This window comes from Wyeomyia smithii, chromosome 2 (genome assembly GCF_029784165.1).
Source record: "Wyeomyia smithii strain HCP4-BCI-WySm-NY-G18 chromosome 2, ASM2978416v1, whole genome shotgun sequence".
Taxonomy (NCBI): domain Eukaryota; kingdom Metazoa; phylum Arthropoda; class Insecta; order Diptera; family Culicidae; genus Wyeomyia; species Wyeomyia smithii.
The window spans coordinates 5,671,028-5,686,564 of record NC_073695.1 but is presented as its reverse complement, the minus strand read 5'-3'; the positions used below and the strand labels follow the sequence as shown (position 1 = coordinate 5,686,564).

At 37.4% G+C, this 15,537-nt stretch overlaps 1 protein-coding gene across 2 annotated transcripts in view; it reads right to left on the bottom strand.

Moving 5' to 3' along the window:
* Nucleotides 1-416: 416 nt before the first annotated feature.
* LOC129724674 (transcriptional coactivator yorkie) overlaps nucleotides 417-15,537 on the bottom strand; it is a 48,857-nt gene continuing 33,736 nt past the window's right edge. Inside the window, exons 3-7 of one of the 2 annotated variants that reach the window (XM_055679754.1) lie at nucleotides 4,423-4,632; nucleotides 3,911-4,011; nucleotides 3,683-3,833; nucleotides 3,553-3,617; nucleotides 417-3,429 (exon numbers count right to left, since the gene is read on the bottom strand). In XM_055679754.1, the coding sequence (XP_055535729.1) occupies nucleotides 3,325-3,429; nucleotides 3,553-3,617; nucleotides 3,683-3,833; nucleotides 3,911-4,011; nucleotides 4,423-4,632 (632 nt within the window). In that variant the 3' untranslated portion in view covers nucleotides 417-3,324. The remainder of the gene's footprint in view (nucleotides 3,430-3,552; nucleotides 3,618-3,682; nucleotides 3,834-3,910; nucleotides 4,012-4,422; nucleotides 4,633-15,537) is intronic. The other variant, XM_055679756.1, reaches the window with a different exon arrangement.

Sequence of the window (15,537 nt, the reverse complement as noted above, 5' to 3'; positions counted from 1 at the left end):
GCTCGCACACTTTGTTTTTTACCCGGTGACTGCATGATAGCAATCGTCCTAGTTTCCTCGAATCGTTTGATGGTCCTTTACGCAAATAATCTGCTCAAGTTCAGATATGGCAGCTTCCTTCTGATCTACATGTTGCTCATTCCAGCAAGACACAAAATCTTCATATATTCTCTTCTTTAATCCATTGCAATTTTCCTCTAAAAAAGACAAAACTCTGTTATTACTTACAAGTGAACATGTGTCGCAATCTAAACAAACACAGCTGATTCAAGGTGATGGCCATCCGATACGAAAAGAGGCACTGAAATGTGTGTATCACTTTCGCGGTGACATCCTGTGCAATCAATAAAATTTGTATGAGAAAACAAAGACAATCAATCTCTGTGATATCTTCAACGTAAAAACTAACAACCGCGTTTTTGTTTTCCGATTTTTATTTCGCTTTTGTATGGTACAGCTCGCTATTTCATTTTAACAAAATTATTTGTTCTACACATTTCTACAAAAGCAGACTATGTCCCTTGTATATCTAACATGTTCGACTGCTACCTTTATACAATTTATCTAAACCTATGGTTCCCTTGCGCTACCTTGAACGTGGGAAACAACTGTAAATGGTAGCGATTAGCCATTTCGATGAGATTTTCCAAGGATAACAGATTGCGTGGTCTGGTGTTAGTCTGTGTGTTATGTTTGTATATGTATATATGCGTTATGAAAGTAGCAAATAATTTTGGTTAAAATAATCACAAACGCAGTGTGTTTCAATGACACTCTGAAAACACCGTGCCGCCACTGTAGCCATTGTTTTAGTGTTTTGTAGAAAAATAATAGTTCATTTTTTATACTACTATCCGCTGCTTTGTTTGCGTTCTGTGGTAGAACATAGATTTTTGTAAAGAAAAAAGTATGCTTTGTTCCTAATCTCAATATATTTGTTGAATTCAGTTTTTCATTGTGGAAAATGAAAAAAGGTTCATAATTTTAACGCTTGGCTGGCGATGGCGTGATGAACAAAAAATACATCACGTCACGTCGCGTCCCCCTTACAGACGCCGACACTAGTTCTCTACGTTTGTACTATAGAGAAATAGGTGGCTTTGTGTGAGCATTTTAAAAATCTACTTGTAGCAAACATTTTTCTTCTCCCTACTATTCCTAGTAGCATCAAAGCTTTCCATGTTTTCCAGCAAATATTGCATGATGGTGTTACTCCGTTATTGTCATAGATTTCAGGCATATCACTTTTGCTGTTTTTCTTTGTTTTTTTTTTGCGAATTTTTATTATTGCTTTTCATTCACTAAGTTGGACGGCTTGCGATTTTGCGAGGATGCCTCTAGAAACTGGTGTTTTAGCCCTTCTTTTAGATCATAGCATTTTTTCATCCGATCAGTCGTAACAAAGTAGAACAAGTTTGTTATTGTGGGATTAGTCTTGAACTTGAGCATATTGAATCTGAATACGGTTCCCGTTTTTTTTTCAATTCGAATAAACAAGTTAAAGTGGTCAATGGCAAACTCATACATTTGCATATAGACCGAATTCAAGCAAATATATTTCGATTCGTTGTGTTTCCGCTGATTGTTTTTTTTTTACCGAGCATCAACCCGTTAGAAGCTTTTATTAAAGATAGTTAAAACTATTAAACTTTATAGAAAGTAATGGACAAGAATAAAATTGCAAGTAGTAGTAATAGGATTGTTGGGATATTTTTTTTTTTTTGTTTTAACCATGATTTAGTAATAGTGCAGACTGACCGTTCAATAATTGACGATTCAGTGAAATGAGAGAACTTCTAGAATATGACTATAAAGGTGTATTGATTGCAGATATCAAAATTACTCTAAGACTTTATTTATTTACACTAGATCTAAATATTACTAATGTAAAAGTACACTCAATCAACTGCTTACTGCAGTGTTGAGTGTAAGTAGGCATAATAAAATTTATTTCATGTAGTTTTTGTAAGTAGAACCGGACAGCCTGTTCTCGGTTTCACCAGATCTGCAGCCAATTTTGGGGAGTCACACAAACTGAATCAAATGTATTTGCTTGCTTCGATGTTTGTATGCATATATATGTTGTAATAGTGTACGTGTATTTAAAAATAATTTATTCTGAGAAAATAGGTTATGTATCATATTTTCATGTGTTGCAATAGGTATCAATTAATTAATTTGCTTATCCATTAACGATTGTGCTAGCTTTCATTAATTCATGGCGATAGAGTAGATTCATATCGTTTTGAAGTTTGGTGAAAACTGATAGAAGGGTGAAAATAATGCTATGCCCGAAAAGTGACACATTTTCATCATATCTCGTATTTGCTATTAACTGTTTGTAATCTGACCATCAATCATTCGTGACAGCCCATTGATGATTCTGTTTGCTTCAAACTTCAGTTCATCTAAGGCACTCTCGTTGTAAGTAGACTTCATTATAGTATAAATTATTCACTAGTTTAATTTGTAAGCTTTTCACTTAATTCAGCACAACTAGTTTTCTAACGATATTAAAATCTTCGAAAAATACTTCCAAACGAAACATAATAAGGTATTAAAGGCCAAACATTTTCCGAAACATAAAATTGCATCTGTTTGCACTTGCAGAGTTGAGATGATTTTTAAACTCCCGGTTCATTACCCGAGTTTTACTCACAGGTTTTCTAATTATTATTATTTTTCTCTTTTTTTCCTCTAAAATTGATCCTCATGATATGTTGGGAAATAACTATAATATAAACCATGAAATCACAACTTGTTTTGCATCGAGTAGAAGTAAAATTCTAGGAAGGCACATGTTCATTGCTTGCAATTAGTTTGAAGCTCGCCGGTTCGGCAGGTCTTCACAGAAGTAGTGTACTACGGGCACTCTTCAGTTCTGATAGCTGACGGACTAAGTGTTCGCACATCGAACACAGTCACGTTTTTCTTTACTTTAGTATCATTCTTAGTTCTAAAATTAAGATCGTTTTATTCTTTATTATTTTTCACACACTCCCATTTTTTAACTGTATCGTTTATCCTCACGTAGTATGAAGGAAAGATTAATACATTTGATAATTCTGCCTAATATGTGTGAAGAGTCGGTGTAGAATTTAGTATGTTTGCATGAATATGTGTGTGTCAGTCGTGTTGCTATCTCCTCGTGTGTTTCTTTTTTTCTTGTTCTTGGTTTTTTTTTCTTCTATCCGTTTGTGGCTGTGGGTGTTGTATTGCATACGCATAAGTAAATATTATGTTAAACGTAAACTATCGTTCCATCTATTTCTCATACTCAGCTGCTCCGCTGGCAACGCGCAAATATCTACACTGCAAAAACCACTAGATAATATCGTACAACGTATTATCTGGCTTGGCGCTCGCGGGATCTATCAGGTTCAGATTACTAACAGCATCAATTTTTTCCAGCAGAAGAGGATCATCCAGCTGAAAAGGAGAACGAAAAAAACGCGTTTGAAATAAAAAAAAAAACAAAGCAAAACAAAGTTGAAAAGAGAAACACAAGAACGAATTTTTTCAAAACCAATTATGATTTTAGGACACACTCACCATAAATTCGTCGGGCGTTTCCAGATTGTCCCCAAATGCGATCGTGTCCATTGTGTTATCCGTCACTAAAAACAATAGAAAAGTTTAGTTCAACTCCAATCCGACAACGTGGGTCAGTAGCGTTACTCACTGCTAAGTCCGTCCATGCTGTCGTCTATGCTGGACAGGAAATCGGGCGTGTGGGGCATCGATTGTGATATCGATGATTCACTCAGACCACTGTCGGCGGACTCCTGGCGTGAGTGATCTGTCAGTCCGGATAGGAACGGGTCCTCACCCATCTGAAAGGCAACAACCAGACGACAAAGAAAAAATGTTAAACTATTTATTATTACATCGGCCGGCTGAAACAACTTACATGTGACTTGATTTCCTGCTGTCGTTTCCGGAGGCGTTCACGTTCCAGCTGCAGGTTGTATAGACGTACCGTTTGCTCTTGCACCGCCCAGTCTTGGTTTGCTGTAGGTTTAGAAAACAATTAGAAATGGCTCCACGAATTTGATATGATAGATTAAGCTAGCTTAACAATACGGTCATTTTTGAATGGAAAAAAGGTGCCATTGATTTGCAAAATGAAAACGGTAGGAAACTTCACCAAAGGATAGCGTAATTAGTTCGATGAGTTAGTTACATAATTCCTTTCCAGAAAAAGAAAAAAAAGTGGGATAGAGTTATATGTGTGAACCCGAAAGAATATTATTTCGTAGCGCTTTTTTGAATGGTAAATTTCAGACTCTTCGCATCGAATGTTCTATTAGGTGGTAGCCATCGCTGCCCGGATCTGGGAAGTGTACGGGCAGTGTGTTCCTGCTTTCATCTAGCAGAAAGTCAATTTCAATTTTGGGAAGCAAAAAAATTGACAACACATACACAAACGGGGATCCCTCCAGGTGGTCGTCCGTGTCGCGTGGTTGATGTAGTACCGTTCGCCTTTGTTTGTGATGCCTTCCTCCCAGCCCTCGGGCAGTGGACCGAGATTGATATTAGCGGTGCTGTTCAGCATAGGTACGCTGGACGACGACGACGACGGCGGCGGTGGCGCAACGTCGTTCGACATTTCGATCGAATCTGAAAATACCACTGAAAAAGACAGTAGAAAATAAGATTCTTCGCTGGATTGGTTAGTCGGTGGATGGATTGGATGGAATCAACTATTGGCAGGCTTCAGGAGGGTGCTGAACTTATTAAAAATACTATTGTGATTGGTTAATTCAACGGTACAGTTTCAATATATACACACACGAAAAAACCTTGCATCGGTATTCAGTAACACCAATATATTACATTAAATGAAAGGCTGATTTCTGTGGTTTAATCATGTCATTTTCATCACAATGGGTATAACTTTCTGAGTTTTTTTTTGACGTTGACTAACGTCTATATCGGAGTTGGGCACCTGAATTTGAATATCTAGTAATTCAACCAGGGAAAACCAGGGAAAAGTGGTCAGGTTTTGAGCGCTTATTTTTCAGTCATTTATAATCGAGGTTTTGACATCAATCGATGAGGAATTCTTTTACGGTTAAATTTATGTAACAAAAACAAACTATTGTTTGAGCTACACTATTGAAAAAATTGTAATTAATATCGATTGTCTAAATCATACCGCGCAGCCAATCACTACCTCTCTTCCCAAGCACAGTCGACACTAACGGATACAGTCGATCTGACTTTGTTGTTATTGTTGTTGTCTTTTTCTGTTTCCGATGCTTATTTACGTTCCTTGTCATTTCATTATCTGTTTAGCTCCTCCTTCTGTCTAACTAACTGACGAAGCCTTGGTATAAAAGGTACCGTTCGAACATTTCACCCCATCAGTTCAGTTTACTAGCAGCAGGCGGCAACAGCGGACATCAACACCGATGGCAGTAAGCGAAGTGGATCAGCAGCGGGTAACAGCGGCGGTGGTAGTGGTTAGCTGCAGTTCTTACCTCTCTCAGTTCGGCTTCCCTTCGATCTGAGTTCGAGCCCACCAGCGGTAATCCGATTCAGATATCGTTGGGTGAATGCAACCCGAAACTGAAAGAGACTCGCACCGCCAGGTGGTTTGAGATGCCACCATCATCCAGCGTATGTCTTTGGGCTATATATAGGGATACCATCTGGTCGAAGTTAGAAATCAGGACACCTTTTCTGGGCACAAATTTGACTAAGTCATTCTATTCTTCGAAGTATGAGCAAATATAACACGTAATATTTTATTTACTCAGTTTTTTTACGCGGGGATACGTACCTCGTGGAAAAACGCGTTAATAAGAAAATCCGCGTATAAAAACGCGTAATTTGAAAATCCTTCGATTTAAAAATCCGCATGAAAAAAACGTTAATTCGAAAATCCGTGTAGAAAAATACCTAGTAAAAAATCTGAGTGTATCTCTGACGATCCACTTTCATCGAACCACTTTGAATTATTACGCATTAGTAGATACTTTGAAAATTCAACACACGTAAACTGTTTCAACTTAAACTTAACAAATGCCCGATGCTTAATGGTAACGGTCAACACGTGAGAGATTCTTTTTATTACTCTAGTGAGATTCAACCAATGAAAAATTTCGATTGCAGTGAGCGTTGCGACCTGAAATCGAAAACACTTATTGAGCAATTCTGAAAAATTCTGCTTGTTGCCACACAACAAAGTCAAATATCTCAAGAAAATCAGGACAAATGCTAAAATATAAAAAATAAATCAGGACGCCCAAATAGGACTTCAAAATCAGGACATGTCCTGCTAAATGAGGACGGATGGTATCCCTAGCTATATAAGAGACTGTTTCTCCTCAAGCAAAGCAGAGGGACGAATGACCGTTTGGGGTTAAAGTCCCTTCAAAAGAAATCAATCAATCAAACCCCATCAGTTTCATTACTAAACCGTACCGGTTACATACGGACGCTAGGTATTAGCAGCTGAAAGGAGGAAAGACAAAATAGTACCGGTCATCTCGAGCCGGTTTCACCCGTAATGCTGGTGGCTGTTAGTAGTACATGGCTACTGCAAAAAACTAAAATGTCTGGATTTCTGGACGTACTAACCAGTAAACAAGAATAATCGGCAACTGGCACCTTTTGGGGCCTCAAAGTTTTGTAATAGAAGCATTTCAATTCCCTCTACTATTTGTTTTAATGGAATATAAGAATACGATAGTCAACGTCATGCGCAGGGTGGGGAAATGTACTCGTACGCTACAGTATTCACACGACAGTAGCAAGATTTTTGTAGCTACCACTGTGGAATGAAACACTACGCGACAGTAGCCGCTACCGAAGTTGCATACGATCTGCTTTATCTCTTGCTTTTTATCACGAATTCAATATGAACAACAATTCTCTCGCTCACTTCTCTTTATACTGTTGTCATTGTACAGACAATCTCTGGCTCGTGTGTTATTGACTGTAGCTGTCTGTGCTATTTATTGCATTTATTACGAATTGAAGTGGAATCAATTTACTTAGCATCGATTTTAATTTGGATTCGAGGACGTTAATTGAATTTGTAAGATTCATGCTTTTATTGTCCTGCTTTTGTTAAATATGCTAAATTTGGATGAGACTTTCGCTACAGCGAACTATTTTCGAATGAAAAAGTTTAGAAGTTGGGATTCAAATCTTCTGGTGTTCATGATTAATGATATTTTTCGGCAGTACATATATAGAAATTATTCATTTTCCATCTTATTGCTGTACTAAACTGTCGCATGATTGCTAATTATTGCCATTCGCACAATGCTACAGTCGAGATATCGAAGCGGCCGTAGATCGGCACAAAAGAGAATCGTTAACCATCCGTGTTGGCTTCTAGTCAAACGATTCTCTCAAATAGAGAAGCGTACAGTTGAACGCTGCTGTCGCAGTCTGCAAGAGAGGCAACAATTCTTTTCGATGCGGTGTCATGCAAAAATGTCAACTGTTCGACACACTGGTCATGCGATCGTGTCTTGAATACCACCCTCCTACTGTTTTATTTTCAAATAAAAGCACTAATATCGAATAAGAAAACAATAATGTTTGTAGTTTTCTAACAAAAATGCGAAACCCGTGATTGGTTTTTCGAGAACGAAGGGAGGTCTTATAAATTTTACCACGAAAAGAAAATGAAATAAAAATTATCATCAATCAATAATTCGGGGAGCTGCATAGCGAATGTTCGTGGGTTCGAGTCTTAAGCGGGTATTAGACGAAGCAAACATTCGCTATTTTTTATTATTTTATTTGCACAAAATAAAATCCGTACCAAAAATAGCAAATATTTGCTTCGTCTAATACCTGCTTTACTAGAATCAGGCAATTCAATGCCAAAAACCTAAATTAATCCACCTAGCGGTCAGACCCAGCCTTTCTCATTCAATTTTTTATTTGTAAAAATAGATTTACATGAACGCTTCAATCCAATAAATGTATATTCACTCTTTAGGTTCTAAAATATTGATGTTGTAATCTTTACATATAAAAATGCAGTAAAGTCTGTCTGTCTGATCCATATAGGCCCGAAAACTACCGAACCGATCGACGTGAAAATTTGTATGTAGGGGTTTTTGGTGCCAATAAAGGTTCCTATGACAGTTTGAGACCCCTCCCTCTTCGGTAAGGGAGGGGTCCCATACAAATGAAACATAAATTTCTGCACAACTCAAGAACAAACCAAGCAAATGAAACCGAATTTGGCATGTGGATGTTTTAAGGGGTAACTATTATGTCCATAATAGTTGGATGAAACACAAATTTGTGCACATCTCGAGAACTAATCAACCAAATGGAACAAAAGTTGGCTGGTAAATGTTTTTAGTGGTAACAAATATGTACATAATGGTTTGAAACCCGGCTCCCTCTTCTATAAAGGAGGGATCCCATTAAAATGAAACACAAATTTCGCACAGCTCAAGAACCAATCAAGAAAATTTGGTATGTGAACGTTTTTAGAGGTAACAAATATGTCCATAATGGTTTGATGCCCCTCCCTCTTCTGGAAGTACATGTTTCTGCACAAATTTCTGCACATCTCGCGAACTAATCAACTAAATGGAACTATATTGGCAGGTGAATGTTTTAAGTGGTAACAGATATGTTCCATAATAGACCTCAGACAACATTTTGGATTGTAAGATGGCAACTTCCGGTTTCTGGAAAACAGCCAAAAATGGCCGATTTCCACCCAATATAATAATATCCGGATCTAGAATAATACACAGGAGCTAAAATCGACTAAAGATAGCATTCTAAATTCTTAGATGGCGACTTCTGGTTTCAGAAAACAGCTGAAAATGACCAAATACCACCCAATATGAGTTTTTCTTTAACCAGTATGCCGTTCAAAATCCAGAAATTGTCCAAATGCGATTATGAGTCCAAAATGGCGACTTTCAGTGTCGGAAAAACAGCGGCAAAAGACCAAATACCACCCAATATTGGTATTTCCGGAACCGTAATGATGCACTGGAGCCACAAATCGACTTCAGACAACATTTTGAATTGTAAGATGGCAACTTCCGGGATCTGGAAAACAGCCTGAAATGGACGATTCCCATTAAATATTAGTATTTCTGGAACCAGAAAGCTAAAAATTGATCACAGACATAATCTTGAATTTTAAGATGGTGACTTCCGGTGTCTGCCAAACAGCCGGAAATGACCAAATACCATTTAATATGAATGTTTTCGGAACCAGAATTACGCCCAGATGCCAGAAATTGATTTCACAAGCAATTTTAAAGTCCAAAATGACGACTTTCGGCTTCTGAAAAACAGTCCAAAGTGACCAAATATCACCCAATATGAGTTTTTCTTTATCCAGTATCCTAAATACCATTTTGAAATCCAAGATGGCGACTACCGGTTTGTGAAAAATAGCCTAAAATAAACAAATACTATCCAATATGAGTATCTCTGGAACCAGAATGATGCAAGGAGCTAACAATTGATCTCAGGCACCATTTTGAATTGCTAGATGGCAACTTATAGGCAACAGTCGGAAATGACCGAATATGGATATTTCCGTAAACGTGATGATGCATAGAAACCAAACATTGACCCTGGACAATATTTTGAATTTGAAGACGACCACTTTTAGTTTCTGGAAAACAACCAAAAATACCTCCCAATATGGGTATTTCCGGTGTCAGATTGATGCCAGAAAGTCTGCTGATAATGACAGAATACCACCCAATATAAATAGATTCAGAATTAAGGCGATGTACAAAAGCCAAAAGACGAGGATGTCGTCATTTCGATAAAACCAATCATTTCAAACGATTTGTTATTTGACTTTGATCATATCCTATGGCCGATTTGTCGTGCATTTGCAGACTTCAAACAAACCGCAAGGAATCAATGAACTTGGAACGTTCAAATAGTACGACACCACATTTAAATGATGTTGAGGCCACATATATCAATCAAAGCAGGTATAGTTTTAAATAGCCTTTGAATTTCTCTTCTTTCCATAACTTTTGAGCCACATATCAAATTGTTATGAAGTTTGTTATTTGTAAGTTTGAGAGATGACTCGTTCGTATGACACTAGTTATGTTCAAATAAGTCATGTAATCTTTGAGATAATAGACTTTCGTTGTTTTATTAACAATTTAATGCATAACGGTTGCTTAAGTTCGATTATAATCAAATGAAATGGGAACGTGTAGGGCAGCCAAACTTTGAAACCACCTGTTCAATCACAATTCATCAGTTAACCCTTAACTAGCCCGCTCATCTGATAATAATAATCAAATCGGTTGTGTAATTTCTGAGATAATGAAGTTTCGTGATTTTCACAAGTCGGCACATTACAAATGAAGTTACAGTTCGATTACAGTAAAATTCAATAGGGTCTTCTAAGGCAGCTAGACCATTCATTTGACACTAATTTTGTGGATATCGGGTCAGCCATCTCTGAGAAAAGTGAGTGAGTCCAAGTAGTCTTCGGAATATGTTCCTTTGCATAGCTGGATTTCACATTTTTAAACATAACAGGCAAAGTATTAGTCCGATTGCAAAACAAATCAATAGGGTCTTATGGGGCAATTAGACCTTCCATTTGACACTGATTTTATGAAAATCGGTACAGCCATCTCTGAGAAACATGAGTGAGATTTAACAGTCTTCAGAACACGTTTCTTTTCATAACTTTTGAACCACAAGTTCAATATTCATGAAATTCAAAACTTAAGGGTTTTCTAGGTAGCCCGTTCTTTTGAGACCAATTTTGTTCAAATCGGTTGTGTAGTTTCTGAGATATTGATGTTTCATAATTTTCACATTTTTAAACATAACCTCTAAATTAAAAATTCGATTACAATAAAATTCAATAGGGTCTTATGGGGCAACAAGACCTTGCATTTGCAATTAATTTCATGAAAAACGGTCCAGCCATCTCTGAGAAAAGTGAGTGAGAATAAAAATCTGCACATACACACACACACACATACAGAAAATGCTCAGCTCGTCGAGCTGAGTCGAGTGATATATGCCATTCGGCTCTTTGGAGCACTTTTATACTTTCGGTTTTGCAAGTGATTGCTATACCTTTCTAGGAGAAAGGCAAAAAGGACTTCAGCATGGGTTACCTTCCTTTTACGCAGAATTCTTTAATACCTATGCATGACTTCCTTTTAACAAAAAATAAGTCCCTCTTATCAATAAAAGTGGCTAGAATGACGACGAAACTTCTGCAGGGAATTATAATTGGCGATATTCGGCAGGAGAAAGGAGGCTCGGTATAGTAGTATCGGCGAGTAAAAGAAAGGGTAAAATCACAATACACACAAGCACGGATGAAACAATAATAATAAGCATGCCACTTCTCAATTGCGGTATTGGTAATACCGCTATTGAGCGGCGATTCTGGTCGCAGTGAGAAAGTCTATACAGAGAAAAAATCATTTTTTTTATTCTTTTTTGATTGAACTGTTATTCCGATATTTATTTTCTTTTGATTTAATGTATTGATCTTTTATACATTCCTATGAATCTACACGCAAAAGTTGAATGGTGCGAAACCAGTACAAAATTGTGCGTTTTCAGCGCAAAAGTTGATGTAATTTGTAACCAGTACAATGATTGCGTGTTGGGCATAACGCAATTACTGCTCTAGCGTTTTTTCAATGTATTTGGCAGCTCCTAACTACTACACTTAAACAGTTTCAACTGGTATCAAGCAGCATTGCAAAGCGAGCGAGAAGCAAAACCTTTCTCCTCCTTTCTGCTTGAGAACGAGACACATGCTACGCTTCTCAAGTCTTTTGCACACACGCTTTCGAGATACTCTTTCTTCTTCATGCATTCCCCGCAGCAAGCACGCACCCCCAGTATGAATGACACTAACAACACTAGTATCAAGTATGTACAGCACGGGTATCTTGCTCATTTCGTAAAGCGACGAGACACGAGACCTTGCGCGTCGCAATACGAACCGAAAGAAAAGCGAAAGAGCAACCAGCAAATTGTATATGACGTGTCTAGTCTTGTCGCACCCGCACGTACATGGGAATTCTACGAGCGAGAGAGAAATTTCTCTCGTCGCTTGAGAAAAAAGCTGCACAGGATGAGAAATAATAATCATTCACAATTTACAAGTGTTGCCATAAAAAATCAGCAACGCTTTTGTGGCTTTGTGGAATGGAGGGTTTTTGGTAAAGCTACGGTTGATTACAAAATGTTGTGAACAGAATTTTGTTTCGTTATTTTTTGCAAATCATTCAATGGTACTTTCAAATGACCAAATCCATCGAGATAAATGGATCGAGCATTATAGCTATATAAATCTAGTGAGTTCACAAGTTGTTGTTCGCTGCTTGCACTGCTCCATGAGTAGCAGTCACTAATACACTCGACGTGAGAAATATAGTGTCGATATATGATACATATTCTGATTTCAATCTGTGTCAATGTATTCGCAGTACAACTGTTGCGTTATCCTTTTCACACATTTATTGTGCGATTTTAGTGCAAAATTTGTGCGAATCGGGAAGAAACAATGCTTGTACAAGACTTGAACTTTTGCGTGTATGCTTGTTCACAAATAACCTAAGAGAAAGACATATTTTTATCTGAGAATTTTTATGAAACAGGAAGTCGCCTGCTTGGATTTCAAAAAGATTCCCGGCTTCTGGATATCATCCCAATTCCGAACATATCCCATACTTACTCGCACCAGAATACTGTACTATAATGAAGTTGTGTTGTGAATGTCAGTTGTCAAATTTTTCCAACTCAAGATTATGTATGTACCTAGTTGAAATGCAACGCTTACTTAGATGCATACGACACAGCTTCATTTGTATTCTCGTGCGAGCCAACATAAACTGCTATACGAATCGACGGATTTTATTTGCAGTTTTCTCAAGAGTTCGCGATACGTATATAGCATAAAAAGTACTTGGCCATACTACTAAAAGCCACTGAGATCAGCTGCGCATACTTGGGCACTTTAAAAATTAACCCCATTTAAACATTGCATGAAAATAAGATAAAATCCGCCATAAGTCAAAAACCAAAATAGCTAGAACTACACTTCTGGTTGTAGAAGATGTATTATATTATAATATTTTCATTTCTTCAAAACTTCATTTTTAGTTAAATATTAAAATAAAAGAGATAAAGTGAAAAAAGGAGGTTATTAATTTGGAGCTTAACAACTTTTATCCTTAAAGGATAGAATTTTTATTTCTCCGACTAATTCCACAGAAATGGTTAAAAAGCTGTAATCTTTCTAGGGCAATTATTTTGAGCTTGAGGGCCGCATTTTTTCCGCTTTTATTGACCAGTGCTTAGTCCAAATCACGTCGATATGTCAGTCGGTCTTGGTCTGCTGTCCTCCAGTCGCCTCTTTTTAACACTATTACGCGGGCATCATCGTCAACAGCACACATCCAACGAGTGCGGGGTCTACTCCGAAGTCGACAGCCTCTAGCGGAATTCCTGCTAAATATAAATTTTGCTGATCATTCCTACGGCATTCTAGCTACATGCCCAGCCCACTGTTGCCAGTCGTGTTTTATCCGCTTGACAATATTTGCGGACTTGTATGCCTGGTACACTTCATGGTCTATGCGTCTGCGCCAAACACCATTTTCCAGTTTATCGCCATGGATTGAACACTAGATTCTACGCTCAAAAACACCAAGAGCTCTAAACTCAGGCACCTTAACGACCTTACGTCTCTAACGGCTGAAAAGTGCCGACCATCGATCAGAACATGGTCGATCTGAGAGCAGGCCGCTCCATTTATGTGCATTCAAGTGTGCTTTCGGATAATCCGGTGTACGAAATCAATGCTACAGATAGCCGTGCCTCTGACTGCAACGAAATTGATAAGCTTAAGCCCATTATCGTTCGTAGTAGAGTGGAAGTTTTCTCTACCAATTACGAAGTGGAAAAAGCCTTCCTGCCCGACCTTCGCATTTGCATCCCGGATGACGATCTTGATGTCATGGGAAACATCCCTATTGAATGGTATTTGACCATTTTCTTGTTATGTTGCAGACAACTGAAGTCGCCATCTTAAATTTTAAAATGGCTTCTTGGATCAATTTCCCACCACTAAGTATCATTGCAATTCCCGAAATATCCATATGAGATGGTATTTAGACCTCTTAAGCTGCATTACAGTAATCAGAAGCTGACATATTGGAATTTAATATGACATTTGGAGCGTTTAGATTTTCGACTTTTGGACATCGTCCGGATTCCTAAATGTGCATATTGAATAGTATTTGTCCATATTATGCATGTTATTGTCCATATCGGGGCATCATCTCGGTTCCGAAAACACCCATACTGGATGATTTTCGGCCATGCTACAGCCCAATATACCATGGAATGGGGTGAGCTGTCAAAGTTACCCTTGCATGCTTTTCAATTCTTCTGACTCAGTTAAAACTCAATCAAATTTAATTAATCAAATTTCAAGATAACAGTAAGATATTAAATTTGAAGAATTGAGTGGAGTTTGATAAAGAACCAAAAATATAAATTTCAACAATGATTATTCCATTCCATTTATGTTATTCCACAGGTTTACCAGAAAAAATGGAAATTTCAACTCCAGAGCAACAAACCGAATTGAAATCAGCCTAACGAATATCAAATGAGAGCAAAATTAGTAAGCTTCATCTTGTGAGCCTGCCATCCAATATCCAAAATACCATCCAATATGGGTATTTTCGAAACGGGGATAATAATATTCAGAGCCCGAAAGTTGACCCTGCATACCATTTTGTAGTTCATAATGGTGAATATCGGTTTCTGAAAACCTACCTGAAACCAAAAACCACCCAGTATTGATATTGGGAACCAGAATTATGCCCAGAAATCAGAAATCAACTCCAGACGCCATTTTGAAGTTCAAGATGATGACTTCCGGTTTCTGTAAAACAGACAAAAATGACTAAATACCACCTAATTTGAAAACTGCCGAAGCAGGGATGATGTCATAGTACCCTATAGGATTATCGAATTCATGTCGTAAAATAAACAATAGATATTTCTATTTCAAACAGCAAATGTGGAGCTGACGATTGAAAAATGTATTAACTGAAGAAAAAGTTAATTAAAATTTTATGAAAAATATAGTCCAGCAGGTGGGACTCGAATCCACAACTTCTAATCTCCGGTCCGGTCAGATGCGTATCCGATTACATCACCGCAAGACGTAGACGTAAACAATAGAAGTTTTACCAATAGTCATAGGGATTTTTTGAGCACATACCAGTACTTATTTAGATATTTACTATTTCGGGAAAAATCTATCAACAAGATCTACTGTGTAGCGGAATTTCACATTTCTCCATCGTGGACTTTTACCAAGAGTTTTATTAAATAACTTCATGTTTTTTTTTTCTTTATTAGAGATGCCTTCAGCCTTTGGCTGGTTCGCCTCTAAACAACTTCCTGTTTTCAAAAATTTACCTCATTTTTTAGTTTAAAATTTAGTGTGTGTTTTAATTCATTTATTTTTTGCCTAAAATCATTTTTATTTATTTATTTATTTTTTTG